The sequence below is a fragment of the Ammodytes marinus genome (genome assembly GCF_949987685.1).
Source record: "Ammodytes marinus genome assembly, chromosome: 1".
Taxonomy (NCBI): Eukaryota; Metazoa; Chordata; class Actinopteri; order Uranoscopiformes; family Ammodytidae; genus Ammodytes; species Ammodytes marinus.
In genome coordinates, this window is record NC_137230.1 from 28,767,945 (window position 1) to 28,787,224 (window position 19,280).

General features: G+C 40.8%; 1 protein-coding gene across 3 annotated transcripts in view; it reads left to right on the plus strand.

The window, feature by feature from the left end:
- The window catches only part of samd4a (sterile alpha motif domain containing 4A), a 51,915-nt gene extending 33,507 nt beyond the window's left edge, over window positions 1–18,408 (plus strand). For 2 of the 3 annotated variants that reach the window (XM_080030252.1, XM_080030254.1), the window contains 9 exons: window positions 488–597; window positions 1,313–1,399; window positions 2,816–3,062; window positions 3,186–3,271; window positions 3,941–4,059; window positions 4,653–4,854; window positions 6,684–6,816; window positions 8,893–8,976; window positions 12,819–18,408. In XM_080030252.1, the coding sequence (XP_079886378.1) occupies window positions 488–597; window positions 1,313–1,399; window positions 2,816–3,062; window positions 3,186–3,271; window positions 3,941–4,059; window positions 4,653–4,854; window positions 6,684–6,816; window positions 8,893–8,976; window positions 12,819–12,847 (1,097 nt within the window). In that variant the 3' untranslated portion in view covers window positions 12,848–18,408. The remainder of the gene's footprint in view (window positions 1–487; window positions 598–1,312; window positions 1,400–2,815; window positions 3,063–3,185; window positions 3,272–3,940; window positions 4,060–4,652; window positions 4,855–6,683; window positions 6,817–8,892; window positions 8,977–12,818) is intronic. The other variant, XM_080030253.1, reaches the window with a different exon arrangement.
- Window positions 18,409–19,280: the final 872 nt, after the last annotated feature.

Here is a 19,280-nt window from a genome sequence, read left to right on the forward strand (position 1 = left end):
TGTAATCTCACATACACATTTGCCAAAATAAATCGTAATCTCTTTCCTATTGTATTCTTAAATTATATTACTATGACAAACATATTAAACTGATGAATGCATGTACACATTTCTTTGTCCAGCTCTGAACCAAAGTGACATGTAGACCATGTGAATGTTACAGTCATACTTTAATAATATGTGTTTTTGTTGCATCTATGTTGAATACATACCTTTTTAGTTTCAATGTTGTATTTTATATTTTCTCCACTTGTGAGCATTTATCGGGGGAACTAAATGTGTGTAACACCAATACCGTATTGTAATGTTTTTTCATTTCCAACATAGTATATACAGTATCTATATTGAACTCAAATAAATACAATGTTGGTAGTTCTCTGCAACAGTGATGGTATTAGAAGTTAATGTGAACAAATCTAAGAGAATTTTCAAATAGACAGAATCTAACAACAGAGTGTGTGTGTGTGTGTTTTGCGTTCTTCCACAGATGTTCCTGCTTGGCTGAAGAGCCTCCGTCTCCATAAGTATGCTGCGCTATTCTCCACAATGACCTACGATGAGATGATGTCATTGACTGAAGATCAACTAGAGGCACAGGTTACACAAACACACACGCACACACGCAGAAAATAAATAAGAGCAGAAAGATGTCAGTGCTGCTCTGTGCTGTAAATAAAAAGACAGATCTTAATTTGACCAGTTTTATCCAATCTTAGCTTGGAAAGTCAATGTCATTGTGGAACTAGCTTCAGCCAGATAAATAAGTTCAATACTAAGTTTTAATAGTAAATGATACAAGACAAATTTAGCGATTGCTGTGCTTGTGCTTAAAGACATTGACGAGTCTATTCTGAAACGGAGGATGCAGCTAAAATTAACATCGCTCACCGGGAAGCTGTATACTTCCTCCAGGTGCTGCTAACTCTTTCTCTGTCTGAGCCTCAGATAATGCACAGCTACACTGAAACATGCATGAAATCCAACAAAAGGACAAAGAGGTGTCCTGTGTGACAATGGATTCAATAAACTGATTTTGTCATAACCTGGAAATATGTGGACTGTTAGTGCCAGTTCTTAATGGGACATGTGAGATGTTCTAAGCCCTTTATGCCCTCCCAACCATAAATGAGAATATAAATCACATCTCTCCTAGCTTCGCTGGCTGCATATCCTGCCGTTATATTTCCCCCCAAACCATCTAGTTAAAATAGAACCAAATAATTAACACCCTTCATTTGTATCAGTATTTTGGACCAGTGTCTTTTTTAACAAGAAAAAGGGGGTGTTTGACACAAAACCTTTTCCCTGACAGAAGGTCACTAAAGGAGCAAGACACAAGATTGTTATCAGCATTCTAAAGCTCCGAGAGAGACAGAACCTACTTCGCAGCTTGGAAAAGGTAAGAATAACTGTGAACCACATCCAAGTCTCTTCCTCTTCCTCCTCTTCCACTGACTTCACACAAAACAAAACATTCTCATTAAGCTTCCAGTCCTACCGGGAATTACTTCAACATGGAAGTCTTGTTTTGTTTTTAGACACGTTAATAGTGATTGTACTTGTGGCAGACACCACAGGACGCACGCCTCTCTTTTCCGGTACGATTGTCTGTGAGAGTGATAAGGGTGGCCACTCTCAGTCTGGTGTTATATCGGAGATGGCAGCTAAGGGAACACCTAATCCAGGAAGGAGAGTTTTGGGCTCCGAATTTAAACCAATCCTGCCTCCCCCACCCCTCTATTCAGCCTTCAAAGCAAGACAATGGCGCTCAAGGGCACACCGCAGGAGGGACTTCTTGGGCCAGCTAAATTCAGACTTAACCTTTTCACCAATGCTTCATTTTAAAATTTGTTCCCGCTGCATTGGTAGGGCTGGGGGAAACCAGACACCTGTTGCTTGGTATTTTGGGTTTACACAGACTCATGTACGGCACTGCTCTGTGAAGGGTGGGAGGGAGTCTAATAGGATGCATGTTAAGAAAAACTGCATGTATGTATTTTTGGTATTACTTTGATACTAGCCTACTCCACTTCAACACATGGCAGTGTGGTCAGGGATCCCTCCCCCATCTGTGTTAGCCTGTGTCTCTTCATATTAAATGGATAGTTCAGTATTATTGAAGTGGGGTTGCATGAGCTACTTATGTTCAGTTAGTCCGTTACCTTATGGAGATGTCTGTCGGTGCAGTCACTTAAAGAAGTGTGTCAGAGACGTCGCTGTAGTGGAAGTCAGCCTTGAACTGTTGCAGAAGTGGCCAGCAGAAAGTTTTTTCTGCCACATATATAAATGCTTGCCTAAAAAATAAATATCTGTTCAATTGTACGCTAAATGTAGGATTGTTTTCATTTGTTTCCTGCCAGACATCCTTTTATTTCCCCCCTTTTTTTAAGCGTAGTTCGGCCATGTATTACTACGCCAACTTGCCCAGTGCAGTGCAGCGTATCACTCTGCCAACCAACTGTTGTACTCAGAGCTACGGGAGTGGGCACAGTAACAGTACAAGGCTGACTTCCACTACCGCAACGAGTCACCTCCTCAAAGTGACTTCACTGATGAGCATATTCATAGGGTTACAGACATACTATGCATAAGTACCTCATACAACCTCACTTAAATGATACTGAACTATCTCTTTATTCAATTCAATTCAAACAACTGTATTAATCCCACTAGAGGCAATTGGTTATTTTCTTGTGTGTCACTTTGACCAATGTCAAGATGTTATGCTATAGGTTTTGTCATTCTTTTGACTTTTGCTGATGGACTCCCACCCTTATTCTCCATGTACTTTCCCTCACTCCTCTACAACCACCAGGATGTGTTGGAGGGCAGTAATCTGCGCGCCCCGCTGCAGGAGCTCCACCAGATGATCATGACGCCCATCAAGGCTTTCCGTGGCGGAGAGGAGGCCTCCCTACAGCGCCACCTGCTGAGCCCAGAGGGCAAGAGTGCCGCGCCCGGCTCCCACCTGAGCGGGGGTGGGGGAGGGGAGGCCGAGTCAGGCACAAGCGTCATTGCAGAGGGGGATCTACCTGGCCAGTTCACTCGGGTCATGGGCAAAGGTGAGCTGCATGCACCTGCACTCAGTTGAGATTTTTCACGGACTAAATGGGTTTCCATGGGTTTTTTATGTTTTTTTTTTTGTTTTTTTTAACCTTATTTTCCATTGCTGCCTTCCTCCTCAGTTTGCACCCAGCTCTTGGTGTCGAGGTCAGACGAAGACAACATCAGCTCCTACCTACAACTCATCGACAAGTGCCTTATCCATGAGGTATAAACACTCCCTCTGGAATACACTCATGTATTTCAGACACTTTTCATGTCTGAAACAAACAACGCATCACCTCGTGTAGATTCTGTTACAGACAACATAGAATGTTTAGGGCAGATATCAGTCAATGGGAATCTAAATTTCCAATAACCTACATTTCCGCCACTATTAAGCCTATCATCAATATAACATTCTTTAATCGTTAATAGCAATTTATCCTTCCCTTCTTTAATTTCTTTCAGATTTGTGTTTTAAAATACAGTGTTGCTCAATTTAGAGAGAATGACCATAGGCAAAGTTTTCCCGAATTTGAAAAAAAAAATCTAGAAAGAGCTTTGAGGGAAAATTCAGTAAATTATTCACCAACTTAAAAATGTGAGTTGGAAGTATATTGGGGCTGTAAAGTGACGGTATCATTTGCCATGGATCATGGAGAGGTTCTGCTAGTTTAGGGAGGAATGCTCTCATGTAGACCACTCTCTGTAAGGAGAATATCCGTTCCATTATGTTTTAGTAAAAATTGACATGGTGCAGTATCAAGAGATTCCTATGATTAGTAGTCACTTGTTTGCGACACAATCCTCAGCCATGCTCTGCAGCGGTCACGCTTCATTTCATCCCTGATTGTCAGTCTCTCTGTTCTCCCCTCCCCCTCCCCCTCCCTGTCAGTCCTTCACTGAGACGCAGAAGAAGAGGCTGCTGTCATGGAAACAACAGGTCCAGAGGCTGTTCCGGTCCATTCCAAGGAAAACCCTCCTTGACATTGCAGGGTACAGAACGCAGAGGAGGTAAAACGCACAGACGTACTGTAGCTTTAATTTTCTGGCTTTTATTGTCTATTATGAAAAGCCTTCAAATGAAACTTTAACTTTTATAAAACAACCAGAAAGTAAAGTATAAGTATAAGTAAAGATCGAGTGGGAAACAACTGGAACAATTTAAATGGCCACCACTTTATTTATGCAAAATGCATTTACAAAACTGTTTATGAAGATCAGTGATTCCCCCCTCTTTTCCTTGATTGACATTAACAATTTCAAAAGCATCTAGACAAACAGAGAAGCGAGTACAGGATTACAGATTTATTCCTTAATTTGTTACTATAATTTCAATTTAGTAACAGACATTTATCTCTGTCTTCCCAGCACTACAGCAACATTAAAAAGGGAAAATTGCCAGATTGGAATATTTATTTAAATGTTCTTGCTCTTTTTTGGGGGTTCAGTTTACATTATTTGTAAGTCTTAATTGCGAAACTTCTCCTTCTTAACACATGTGTTAACAAAGGACCTCTGACCACACTACAGTTGCCATCCCTGTGCTCAGAAAACCTCAGCCTGTGTTTTCAATATCTCACTTTTGTATCTGGTCCTGCTTTCAGTCGCTTTGGCCAGTCCAACTCTCTCCCCACCACTGGCTGTGTTGGGGGCAGCGTGTCGGCCCGAAGGAGCCTGCGTCAGTTCCAGATGCCCTCCAGGAGCTTGCCTGGTGCCAGGCTGGGCGTGCTGGGCAGTGGGGGACTGCTGGGACCCACACCGCGCAGCTCCAGCAGCACACCCACCGGTCCCAAGCAGGGCAGACAGGTGAGGCAATCCAGCAGAATGTTTAAACCAGCAAACACAAAGAGAGTCAAGGGAGTCAGATGAGAGGGTGAAACTATAAGCAGATACATCAGAGTTAAACAAGAGAGGGTCGGCTAAGGTTTTACCATAATTATGAATTTAGATTTAGATTCTAAAATGATGGACATTCATATAAAAAAAACAGCCCATCACAATTTCCCAGAGCTCAAAGTCTTCAAATCGCATTTTCCACCAGATTAAAGTTCCAAAATTCAAAGAAAACACAAATCTTTACATTGAACAAGCTGCAATCAGTAAATATTTAAAATGTGTGTTTGATGACTAAACAACTAAACCTAAATGATTCATTGATTAAAGTCAATGGTTTGTTCACAACATGTTCAACAAACTGTTAACATTGTTTTATTTGGTTTGTTTTTACATTTAGCACGAAGAGGTACGTTATATAATACAGAAAAACCTAGAGCTCAATTGTTTGTTATTATCCTGCGTGTGTGTTTGCGTATATATAGTGACTGGAACCCTGAATGGCAGTCGTGTACAAACGCACATTTTTTGCAAATGAGTAATAATACATTCCAGGACGTTTACAGTAACCTGGGCAGCAGAATTCCTTCTTCAGCACGTATTGTGCCTAAGATAGGATTTTTATTCCATGACAAATAAAATGTGCGGTGAGGATGAGGAGCAGCGGTGCTGTTTGGTGAATGAAGTGAGGTGGATGGAACTTGTAGGCAGGTCACCCCACATACCAGAGGCCCTGCGTCAGTGCTGAACACTGAAACAGGAGGAGCCCATCCTGGCACACTTTAAGTCTGGGAACCTCTTTCCCTCTCTCTCTCTCTCACTCCCTCCCTCCCTCTTTCTCTCTCTGTCTCTCATCCCTTACAATGGTAGGAAATACCTCAGTTCCTTCTCCACACGCTGGACCTTCTTGAGTGGGACTGTAGTGTGGATGTGTGTAGAGAGAGAGAGAGAGAGAACGAGGGTGGGAGGGAAATATGTGAGTCATAGTTTGGAAGAGGTAGCTGTGGTGTTGGAGGAGGAGGGGCCATGAGAGAGAAAGAGGGAGAGTTTATATGAGAGAGGGGGAGAGTAAGAGAGCCAGTCAGAAGCAGTGAGAACAGTACACAGGCATTTCCTGTTTTCCCTGGCCCGTGGCACTGGAGGGCTGCGGGGGGGTCAGAGGGAGAGAGAGGTGAGGGGAGGGGCATGTGGTAGTGGTGTTGAGGGTATAATAGGCAGGTTACCGTGAGGAATTTGTGTGGTGAGCATCTGAGACTGTCATTAGGTGTGGGCCAGACATCCAGACAAGAGTGTGGTTGGTGAAAACATTGAAGAAGCGGTGGCCTTGATCTTAAACAGAACTTCTTTTAAAGCTTGCACATTTCATAAACCACTTTTGATCAGTGAAAGTTGTAACAATCTGTCACAAATCAGTGTGGCAGGGAATGAGCAAACAAGCAAAAGAGGATCTTTGAGCTTAAAATACTGTTGGAAAAATTGGAACCGTCTGTTATCAATGTCACTGTCATTTTAACACAAAACTAAAAAAAAAAAAAAAAAAAACATCAATTAACATCAATTAAAAAAGTTCAACTTAAAAAGTATGGATCCTGTCTAAGTCTTCTCTACAACAGTTAGAATGTTATGTTTGAATTTAGTCACTGCATTTTGGCAGCAGAAACAAAAACAATTGTGTCAACGTCTGTCTCTGAACAAGGCATCCCAAAAACTATTGGACTGAGTTTTCAACCGTCACTATCTGACACTATTCCTGCAGAGGTGTTCAAGAAATCCGTTTTAATGTGTTCAAATATTGTGCTCAGCCTCAGGGTCTGTGGTTTGCCAACCCCGGAGGAAGCAACAGCATGCCCAGTCGGACCCACAGCTCCGTGCAGAGGACCCGCTCCCTGCCAGTTCACACCACGCCACAGACCATGGTCATGTTCCAACAATCTGGTGAGAAAACACAGCATTGGCATAATGTGACAGATGTATCTGTATTTATGGAGCCCTTACCAGTTAATATACTTTGTACATGGTGTCTTTTATTTTGCATTGAATATTGCTGTCATTATAATCAATGGATTACGTCACTGACTGTCGGTGCAGACATTTTCTGTAACAAGACACATCCAGTGATTGTTCCTGTCCTCTTGTCTGAATTGTTTGTCAGACCTGTGGGTATTATTGATATGTTTTACGCTCGTTGCTGACACAATTTCAGGATTCATTTTACAATTAACTATTACATATTATGATTGAATTATTACTTTCTAGCATAGAATTTTCATTAACTTAAATTTTACTCATTTAAAATGAACTTCAAGCCTGGACGCGTCCTGAAAGCGGTGGACATTAATAGGACAAACTGGGACTTCCTCCGTTCTGAAACACACACAAACACACACACACACACACACACACACACGCACACGCACATACACCTCTTTTTAGAATGAAGAGGAAAAACAGATTTAAAAAAAGCCGGAGGGAAGTTGGAGGCTGAGTGCAGACTGTATGTGGGAGAGGAAAAGATAGAGTTAGGAGGAAGGAGTCAGAAGGGTCTCACAATGAGGCTCTTTGTGCAGAGGGGACAGGGCTCCCTGGCTAGCTTTCCTTCCTTTCCTTCTCTCCCCGACTCACTCTCTTTCTTAACTTTCCCATCTCTCACTCACTCACACTCTCTCTCTCTCTCTCTCTCTCTCTCTCTCTCTCTCTCTCTCTCTCTCTCTCTCTCTTCTCTCTCTCTCTCTCTCATTTCTCCAGCTCTCCTCCTTTGACAACTATGCAGAGTCATGCATTCGTAGCAGCAGTCCCCCTCTAGAGTGGCTAAAGCTGGGTCTGGGCCAGAAAAACTGAATTGAAAGACTAGACCCTCCCCCCTACACTCCTCTGTCCTCCTATGTTTATATGCTTTCTCTCTGCCAACAGATGGATAAAGAGAATTATTAAGTGAGACGCAACATAGAAAGAGAGGAGATGAAGGAACAAGTGTGTGCCTATGTGTGCAGTTTTCTTTCGTGTGTGTTTGTGGCTGTGTGTACAGGGGGTGGAGGGGTGTGTGAGGCAGGGGGGGGGGATTTGAAGCCTATAAATAGCCCAGTGTGGACTACTGGGCCTAACTCAACTTTTCTCCCTGACCACAAGGCAGTTTTACTGCGCTGTCTGTGTTGAAGACTCAGCTAATGAATAAACGGCTAGAATTGGTTGCTAGGCTGTGCTGTGGCCCAAATAAACCCCCCTTACATCCCCTAACACACACATGCTCCTGCCTCCAATGTTAACCCAACCCTCAACAGTCCCCACTCTTCTGACAGTTGAGGACAAGCCTTTCACAGTTAGCACCTGATGTGATGAGCGTTTAGTAACGATATAATAATATTTTAACGTTGCTATATTTAGCAATGGAAGCTGTCAGAAACTCAGAAGTGGCTCACTATGAATCCAGTATGTGTTGTATGTCTGATGTCTTAAGTCATTTCGGCTGGCTTGATGATGTGAGTGCTGCAATTCAGGATTGTTTTCAGTATTGATTCATCCTTCATACATTTTCTCAAAATAATCGATTCATTATTTAGTCTTTATAATGTCAAATGATGTCATGTTACATGTCCTTTGAATTAGTGAATACAAATGTTGTCCCCAATCCATTATCTCGCGTACACAAACAAACACAGACTCAAACACACACAATGTGTAGCCGTGCGGTCATTGTTTTGATGTAGCATGTGTCTCAGTGCTGGAGTTAACAGTGTGGTATAATCTGATTATTGAAGCTACACTCTGGTTGAGTGGACACCATTGTCTTAGTCGACAGATATGAATGAATTCCTTTTTGCCAACTCAGCTGACATTGCTTTATTAAAAGTTTAAGCATCATCGTGATTCTGCTTAATAACGATCAAAGCCCAAATTAAGATTGTTTGTAGTCATTACAAACTACAACTACAAAAAAATTGCGACCATCATCAGGACATATGAATATACTTTTTTCTCTTATACTAACGTTGCTTAAAATCTGTTTTTTCACAGATCTTCAGTTACCAGTGACCGAGCCAGACATCAACAACCGCCTTGAGTCTCTGTGTCTCAGTATGACAGAGCACGCCCTGGAAGGTAACACACAGTTTTTAATCCATACGGATTATTTTCAAACCAGAATCATCTGTCTCGTGTCACGTGTTTGAAAAACATGTTAGTCTTGCCTACCGTTAGTCTGTGACTATTTATTCCGTGAACACTACTATGCTGGTTGTTAGTCTTATCCTGTCCTCGATCATATTCAGGATGTGATTTTAATCTAGTCATAAAGTAATGTGGTTATTCTTATCCATCTATACATAGCCATCTGAACCATGAACAATACGATCATTGTCTGTCTTGCAGGGATGTCAGACAGACAATTATCTTATCCAAGACACAGCACTGCAATGAGCACTCTCTGTTCTTCTTGTACCAATTCAATTATCTCAGCTCACTTTGGTTCCTGGATGCCACGGCCTTGTTTGTATATTTGATTTTTTTATTTTGTCGTCACGAATGGAAGTCAAGTGTTAAATGTTAAACAAAAAGAAAAGCTAATCGCCACATTTTAGCCAGTGTCACTCTAGATCAGGGTTTCCCAAACTATTATAAAGAGTTTATTAAATATGTACATTTAAAAACTTTTCACAAATCTCAAATCAAACTGGTCTTGTCCTCAAAGCACCCTAGAGGCCTGATGCACCCACTTCAGGAACCACTGTTGAACCAATGAATGGTATTGTTGCAGCACAATGTTAAGGTCATAAGGTTTTAGCATGATATCATTCCAGATGGTGTTTTGCAGTATAACACAGGTTGCAGGCAGCCACCAGAAACCTGTGTTGTGTTTATATGCCACAGTATCATGTGTTAACCTAGTTTTCTTCTGTAACAGGCAACAACAGTAACATACCTGTCCATAAACATACAGGATACATGCTCCTGCTGCCATTGCCCTAGTTTCAGTTATAAAAACTTCTCTAAAGGCAGGCAGAATTTCAATGTTATGTTTAATGCTAAATGCAAACTCCAAAGTGTCCAAAAGTCGTATCAGTCTGTAACTGAGTTGTGTTCACATTAAGTTGATTTTGCAAATTGATCTTGATACTGATCTTAAGGCTGGCTGGCCCTTTCACATCCACACAATTATCCTGTTGTGTGAACAGCTCCAAGTCTGTAGATTTTGGCCCATTGATAACTCCAGACTTGTTGGAGCCCAACAAGGATTTTTCAGACGTGTTGTAGTTGGTCGGTCCAGTCTGGCCAATACGGTCCAAAACTGGAGCATGGCAACCGCCGAGGGAAGATTGTCCCCAGGATGAAATAAAACGAGAGGCACCAGAGGAGAAAAGTTGCTGTAGCAAAACCTTTTTTCTCACAAATACAGTATAATTTACTTCAATAGATATGACCAGCTATACAACTTTGTTTTGAGGCTTATACATTGAGTAAAAGACATCTCATACAAAGTTCTTCAAACTGCGTTATCATGCAGTGATGTAATATGAAAGTAAACTAAGTTGAATTATGGCCTGTCTGCTGAGGAAATACAAACTGCTGTTTGTTGAACTCACAGGAAGAAATGGAGAAACATTTTTGAATGACAAAAAAAGCAGCCTGTGAGATTTTATCATCTAGTTTTTGATTTCCATTTTAAACCATTGATATTATTTTTCATCATTTTTGGAGGGCATTTTCACCTTTTATTGGACAGGTTGAAAGCAGGTTGTCAAATCAAACCAGCAACAATGCTGTTATGCGGCATTCACGGTAATTAAACAAAATTGCTCACTAGAACAGATGCAAGCCTTTTTCTGTGGTTTAAAAAACTTTATGAAACTGACTTGAAAATCCTAATGCAAATATGAAAAGAATAAAATAAAATAAAACATTTTAGGGCAACATTTTGTCCGTTTAATTTGAACCCGAAACGACCAAACAGTTTGCAGGAAGTAAACCTACATTAGCGGATTATTTGCTGCCTGTGCGGGCACTTTTTGAGAAGTACCCACATGAGTGGGAGAGGACTAACTTGTTTGCCTGACATCTAGGCCTGATAGAACATGCTACATACATAATGAGCTGAATAATAATAAAAAGTATGAATACATTTTTTAATTTTTTTATCTCAGTGCTTGATTGAAATTAATGTTGGTATTGTTGTATTTGTTTGTAAACTGTGAAACCAGCCAGACTAAATATAAAACGAACCAAAAGAACCAATTTCAATGTGATTCAGACTAGCTAAACGGACCACAGTTGTGAAAACGCCCCCGTTAGTGTTATAATGTAGTGGACACTTCCTTAGTCGAGTCAGTCAGTCAGTTGGTGACGTGAGCTGTGTAGAATATTACCATGTACAGTGAGTTTTAGTCTGGGTGCAAGTCAGTGCCAACTCCCCCCATCCCAGAACTTGACCGAGGTGAAGACAGTGGGCCTCAGTGCTCGGCACAGAACGCTGGACAAGTGCTGCTTTGTGTGTGTACGCTTGTGTGTGTATGTGTTTGTACTTCCGTATGTGTGTGTGTGTATGTGTGTGGGCTTGTGTGTGTGTGCGTGTGTAAGATGGCGAGTAGAACGAAGGAGTGTGTTTCTAAGTCTTTTAATCAGAGGTTTGCCTTTTTCTAGTCTTTGCCACCAAAACATACAGCTGTATGTGGTGAGCTTCAGAAACATAACTTGGTAACTAAATACGAAAACCAGCTACAGGAAATTATTTAAAAACCAATGTTTCGTGGGTATAAGGAAAAGGATGTTGACAGTCTGCAGTTGGTTGTTTTTGGAAGCTAAGTGTAACAAAATAAACCGTTTTTTGGATTGATGCTCATATACATTTTTTGATCATGTATATTCTTAAACTCTTGAGATGGAAAAATATACCGACAAATGTTAAAGTGCAGTCCAATCGTGAAATGGTCCATATTGCAGTGACTTACAAGCTCTTGCTCACTTATTATTGGGCAATGGGCAATCAACCTAAACAAAATCTTCTTTCTGATCAGTTCTTTGAATTGGCAGGTATCCTGCTACTAACTACACATACATGTAGTGCACTTAGCTGGGCTATTTAACAACAGCTCACAATGACATTAACAGGGTAGGACATAGAGGCTTTATTTCTGTGGAATAAAAATGTCCACCAGTGTGTAGCCTGATAACATTTTCCTCTTCAGCAAGACCAAAGGCAACAGCTGTCAGACTGTTGTTTTTCTATGAAAGGCTCTATCAGTATTTTGACAGATGTGTTGTTCTCTCACCATGACACTGTGGGCCCTGGGCCCTCGCTGTGCACCAAGTCAGAAGAGATTCAGGCCTTCTTTATAAATCAGTTCATGGCACGATAAGACCAAGCCTCAAATTACATGTGATTTATTTCATACGAAGCTTATAACAAATAGTCTGTAGCCCAAAGAGCATCACAAACATGGTTAGGGACAATGTACAGCCATTATGAAGAAAGCCAGGAACAAGACAACTAGCAACACAAGAGAAGTAGACAGGAGAATGAGTAGTGTAAGAAGTAAGGTGAATGGGAAATGTGGTCGATTTTGGTTTATTAATTGAAAAATGAATTCATGTAGCAAATTTGAGAGATCTGTTCAAAGGTAGAGATAGTGGTATAGAAGTTGAATGCTGCCTCTACACTCTCATAGTAGTTAGAGCCAGCACAGGGTCACCTGAAGCAGTTGTTTGGTTCACATGGAACAAGCCAATTGGACACAAAAGTTGGTGCTTGACTGCTACGAGATCGGAAATTCCTCTCTGCACCAGCTTATTCCTATTCAGGGTCACAGGAAAGCTGGAGCCTCTCCCAGCATGCACTTGGTGAAAGAGTGCTCACGCCTGCCCTTCTCACTGTTTCATTGTGATAGAAACTAACCCTAAATGTTCACTGAGTTAACCCCTTTTCCTCTCTGTCTGCCGTTCCTCTTCAGACGGTGCCGACCGCACATCGACAATATGAACTGAGGACCTGAGTGAGAGCAGTAGGACAGCGCAGGCTCACGAGGCTCTCTCACGACATGTCAACCTCGAGGTCAACCGAGCCCTCCTGTCCCCTCTCCCTTGTAGCCAATGGTAAGAGCTCAACCAAAGGATTGGAGTGGGATCCAAGAAACACAAGAGAGAGAGCCAATCATCAAACGGCGAACTACAAGCTATCACATTGGCACCGTCCAATCGGGTCGGAAAAAAAACACACTTCCTGCTCCGCCAGCATGCTCACAGTCACCTGCGTGTAGTCCGGGTGAGGAGAGAGAGAATACGCATTGAAACACGGCCTGGACAGTGTGTGTGAACAGCGCCCCCCTCTCTCAGGGAGGCCAGAAGCAGCACTGCAGTCCGTCCGGTTGGTCAGCCCCAGTCAGCAGGAGGGAGACACTGGCCTGTGGATCAGGACCCAGTGAGGCTGAGGGGCCCTTTCCCTCTCTGACAAACCCTCTTGTCCCCCCCGCACATCCACCACAGCTCGTGGCATCTTTCAACTCTATATAACAGTACCTCAGACCCAAATCAACAAGATGAGACAAGACTAGAAGGAAGTTTGGGATTTCCTTGACTGTTTTTCAGTGAGGACTTGAGTGTCCAGTGAAAGAGGTTGGTAGAGCTCAAGAAGGCTCAGTATTGGGTGGCAAAAAAAAAGTCATTTATTTGTATTGTATGTATTTATTGTTTACATATTGATGCTACTTTCAAAGGGTACAGAAACATTAATGAATTTCAGGTATGAATTGTGTATTATTCTGTAAAGCCTTGGCTGGCTGTCTAGCAGCAGCTTATGTCCCACGAGTAGCCATCACGCTAGTTTACAACCGACGTGCTTATACTTTATATTTGGCAACCAATAGCAAAGCAACACGTGTTGGCTTGAACATTTACTGAGAGAGAGAATAAGAAAGAAGAGAGAGAGGGAGAGAGGAGGTAGTAAGGCAGACGTGAGGGATAAGAGGTGGTGTGGAGAAAGCCACAGGAAGTAATAGTAGAAAGAAAGACTCAAGTTGGAAGTGATAGTGGAAAGGGAAGCGGATGTTTAAAGGAGAGCCACATCAGAGGCAGGACCTTTTGATTGGCTGAAGATGATGGGAGGAAGATGATGTCATGTCTAATCATACTGTGAGTCTGTTGGAGGAAGTGAATTTGGCCCCCCCGGTCAGTTACATATTGTTTATCCATAGCATGTACTGTATGAACTCTTTGAATTCAGACCCTTTGTTGGCACAATACATTGAAAATGTAGTTTGTTTGTTTTTATACGTGTAAAATGGGAGATTTATACAGCTGTACCGTCAGTGGGATCCGCCTGCATGTTCAGATGTTGGGTTTAGTCGTTTTTTCTAAAGCAGGGTGATGTGCTTAAGCTGCATGTTACAACTGAATATCTTTCTGGGAGGAAAAGGAAGATTATAGACGGCAGAAAGAAGGAAAAAAACAGGAGGTGGATTTGTTTTTCCACTCGGACTGTGTTGCCGGGAGGATTGCAACATTGGAGAAATCACACAGTGTCAATCCATGAAGGGTAGTTTTCCCAGAGATTGTCTCTTTAGTGCTTACCTCCACCTGCTGGCCAAACACAGTCATGGCGGGGCAGATGCTGAAGCCCATGGAGACACAGGCACTCTGCAGATGATTGAAAAATCATGTAAGGGCAAAAGTTTTGGGGAAATATCAGTGCTGCCTGCGGGGATTCCCTCAAAGGTTGCCTGGGTAATTTGGTCTTCAGTCTGTTCCGTCAATGCAGGCCGACATGAAATGAGTTATTCTTTTCTGAATATCATGGTTATTCTGTGTCTTAATATTTATCCTGAGTTTGTTTTGTGTGTCTGGAATACAGACTTTATAGGAATAGGTTTATATTGAAATTAGCTGGTTTGGAAACTCCCCCTCTGAGAGTCCTGAAAGGACAGCAATGAGGGGGATTGATTAGTATTGTTTAGTTTCTTCATTTGTTTGTTGCAATTCTATAGGACTCCCTTTTGTATCCTGCACTTGCTACGATAATGTGATACACTAAAAGATCCAAATGTTAAAGAGACAAGATTGACACTCGCTCTCCACTTCAGAGCCACAGCCTCAGTGGACAGACGCCTCTCGTTGACACAAAATCATTTCTGTTTGTCTGATGGTGGACGTTGGGAGTTGAAATCACTCTCTCTAGTCAGCCCACTTCAGCCTGGACCGAATGATCCCATGCATTTAAAAGGCCATACCAATGTCTGTGCATGTTTTAGTCCATTTACTATGATTGGAATACACATTACATTACGACCCTACACTAAAAACACCCACCAGTAATGCATTCACTGACCTGTATTAAAGGGTCTTAAACATGCAGGAATTCTGGTCCAAGCACATTCAGACAAATAGTCCACACACCACAGATAAAGTGTGTGCGTGCGTGTGTGTTGGTATCGCTTCAGATTTTCCCGTGTTTCAAGTGTGTGTGTGTGTGTGTTTTTGTGCTCTTTGAACTTTGAGAGCCAATCAAACGTTTGTTTGCGAAGATGAAGACTCCACCAAAGCACCAACGTGACATCAACCCGTTTTAATCCTGAACGGGGAAACGGATGTCACACCTTTTGACGTCTTTTTGTTTCGTTTTTCTGACGCTCCTCACTGAGAAGCAGCTTTGGGATCTCATCGTTATCCGACTGTTTCAGTATCACTGCCATATGAATCAGTACTTAAAGTAGATACAATTTATTTATTCTTATTTTTTGTTTCATCATTTTTGCAGAGGTGATACTTTTACTCATTTAGGTGTATTTTTATTTAAAGTACCATTTGTATTAACATGTTATGGCTGGTGACCATACGTACATCTCAAATATTAACATAGTTATTTTTGACTATTTGTTTTCTTTTCTTTTTTTGTTGCTGTTGAACTGTTACCTTGTCTGTATCCATTAGTGTCATGTTGAGATTGTTGTATGTGAAGCTTGAGAGCAGGAGCTGGTCCATAGCAGACACATCGATTCATGTTCGGTCACAAAATTCACGTCGAACGAGCTGACAGTACACAAAACAGCAGTTTGGTGTTGTTGTAGACTTTGGAAAGGCCAGGAAGTAGACTGGTCCATTCTGATTTGGAGTCTGAACATGGTGCTGTGGGCGTATTACCACCTAACTCTGGTCGTGAGTGGGAGATGCAGATACTGTCGGTTTCAGTGTATGTTAAAAGGATAAAGCTGGCATTATTCTATCGTTTCCGAATGTGTCGACAAATCCCATGAAAAGATTCAATTCTAACTTCCCTTTCCTGTCTGTGGCGCTAAGCCTCAAGCCCATTGGTTCCTACTGAAAATGTAAATCTTTAAAACAAAAAAAAAAATGGGTCAAAATATTTAGTTTCATATATCTAAAAAGAAAGGCTCAGTATTTTCCTATAAAGCTGCTCCCTGTAGTTTGTCAATCGGGGACTATTTTCACCGGCGGATGAATCCACATGTGGTGCTCTAGTGAGTATTTGGGGCATCAGGACAGTAAACTACAGTGTTTGTGTGTGATGAAGGAGCATGTCACCCAGTGCAACAGATTAGCTCACTCATGTGTTTTTTCAATAGTTTCTGGGATTTGTTCACCTTCAAGTAGAGAATATCACCAGACTCAGCCGTTGAACATGTTTTACATCACTTGTTAAAATGATCAAACCTGCACAGTCAGTAATGTAATCAAAGGGATTATTGAAACTGTAGTATTTTTTGTATCTACTTTCATATCACTTTGCCATTTTTGAGTTGTAAAGGTGTTGCTACAAAGTTCAGGAGATATGTCTGTGCCACGTGTTATAGAAATACTGATTTACAGCATTTTAAATAACCTGATTATTTTTTTTATTTGTGTTGAAGGTGACATAACAAAGTAAAGTTACATGTGTTATATTTAGAGTGTTAGAATGACACCAGAGGCCTCCAGTTTCTACTCAACCCTGTCTGGCTCAAAGAGACGTCTATGTGAAATCAGAAAACACCTGTGTCGGGACATTGGATGCTTTCAGCTCTGAGGTCTGGATCTTTACACATCTCTTCAAACCAAATGCTTTTATTTTTAATTTGTTTCCAATTGCATATCAGCTCTGTGGCTGTCCAGGAGTGCTTCTAATGCCGTGCACACTGCAGTATTAACAGTTAGATAACGCCTTGATATTCCAAAAAAAAACATTTAATGTACTTTAAGTCGAGACATATATGCTGTTTTATATATTTTATTTTTGTCATAGATTCTGCGGTTTAGTCAGTTTATGTCAGTATGGGATTTCTTTTTTCTTTTCTTTTGTAAATTCAGCAGCATCCATTCTGTAACAAAGTGTTACCGCTTGACTGTGCGCCTTTTTGTTTCATTTAGTTTTATTTTATCAAAGAGCCGATGTCCTGTATTGACTGCAGGCTTACGTATATATTTGACAAAAGAATATTGTATGTTTAATAATAAAAAAACACAAAAAAGACAAAAAAAAATATGAAAATGCAGCAAAAAGAAAAGGAAAACATTGAAAAAAAAGGTGTAATTTATATTTTAAAAACTGCATGCACAAGGCTGGGAAAGTCATATTTAGAATAACAAATGGCAGTGCCTTTTTTTGTACTCGAGACATTCACCCCAAATGTAAATGGTTTGTATGGACTTTAAAAACTGTCACGTTACAGGATGAAACTAGCTGAGTTGGGTCACGTTCACACTGCAGAAAGAAAGAGTCCAAATTCCAAAGTCAAGTTATTTCTCCCCCATTCTTTCATGATTCAGATATTTCAATGTAGAAACTGTACGGTCTAATAATTAAAAATATAAATCTTCAAACTTATACGGCCATGTGACCATATTATTGGTGCTGGTATTATGTCACATTTACCAGGCTGACAAAAATCTCTAAAAACTTAAAAATGTATTAATTAATTTCATTAAAATAGTGAAACATTTCAAATGACAACATCCAACAGTCCAAAACTCAAAGATGCTGACTTTATAATAAAAGACACAAGGAAGAGTTGCTAATATTGCATTTGAGGAGCCATTACCATTAAATGTTTGGTCTTTTTGCCTGAAAAACACCTCAGATGTTTAATTCAAAACTGCAAAATTTTAACGAATACCTTCCTCGATTTTGAGCTTTTTGACACAGTGGCAGAGAGATGTATCAATTATCCAAAATCAGACGAGATCAGTGATCTCTGAGATTTAGTGCTAAACATGGATGAACGTCATCTGTATCTGCTGATATTCTGAGTTTAGAATCCCAATTAATTTAAAAAATCATGCAACTGTTGGTCAGTGAGGCGAGCAGTGTGAACGTGGCCTGTGGTCTGTTTCTGTACTTTGTAGGTACTTCTTAATGCTGATATGAAGTTATGAAATGATTCTGGTCTGTACAAAAAAAGAGAGTAAATGTGTGAATGGCTGTGTGGCAGTGAGGATGTTTGTGTGTGTGAGTGAATACATTCAAGTGTTTTTCATTGTGTCTTTGCTGTAATTTTTTCGCGACGTACCAGAATGCTGTGACTTGGCATGCCCCCGTTATACATAAAAAAAAGTTGTAACTCCTCAAGTGTTTGTGTCCTTGTGTGTGTGTGTGTTATCAAACTTGTGTTTAACTTCTGTTGTGTATTTATACTGTATGTTGCAACTAAACTCAGCCAGTGGAAATGTGCAGGTTTGAGATAGATTTCTCTTGTCACCATTTTACATCGAGGGTCTGATGTCATACGTATGAAAACAAAAAACGTATTTTAATGGGCTGATTTTTAATCGAACAAGGAATGTTTTGCCAAAATTTTGCAAACCACTGATTCATCCTTGAACAGCTTCTAATTCTAAACTATCGGCAGAAATATGTTAAAAATCAAGTCAGAACAAATACTGTGATCAAGAAAGTCTAGAATGACACATGCACGCACATGTTAAAGGTACAAAAATTCATTGATAATTGTAACTTGTCTGCTTTCAATATGTTCTCTGGTTTTAAACAAAAACATTTTGTGAACACATTTGTCAGGCAGGAAGTTATCCCACAGGTTTACAAAGGGCGATACACATCCACACATTGTTTCAGCTTTATTTGAGCCCACACTGTTTGAGTAAGAAACATTGTAAACACCAAGATGCTGTCTGCTCGGAACTGTAGAAATCTTCTCTGAAATCAGCTTTAAGGTAGCCTGGCATTCCCAGACCTGCCACTAGGCGCTGGCAAATTAAATTTGCTGCGCCTGTTGATATCAGGGTCTGGATTTCCGGGCTAGCTTTAAGGCTCTCCTTCAAAAAAAGTTATGGGAAGTGTTGAGGCACTGTTGTATGCAACCTCTAGATGGCACCAAAGTTACACAGTAGCTTTAAGCATAATCTTTGTTATTTATTTATTTTTAAATACAAAAAAACTAAATAACAAATCACTTTTTGCGTAATAAACA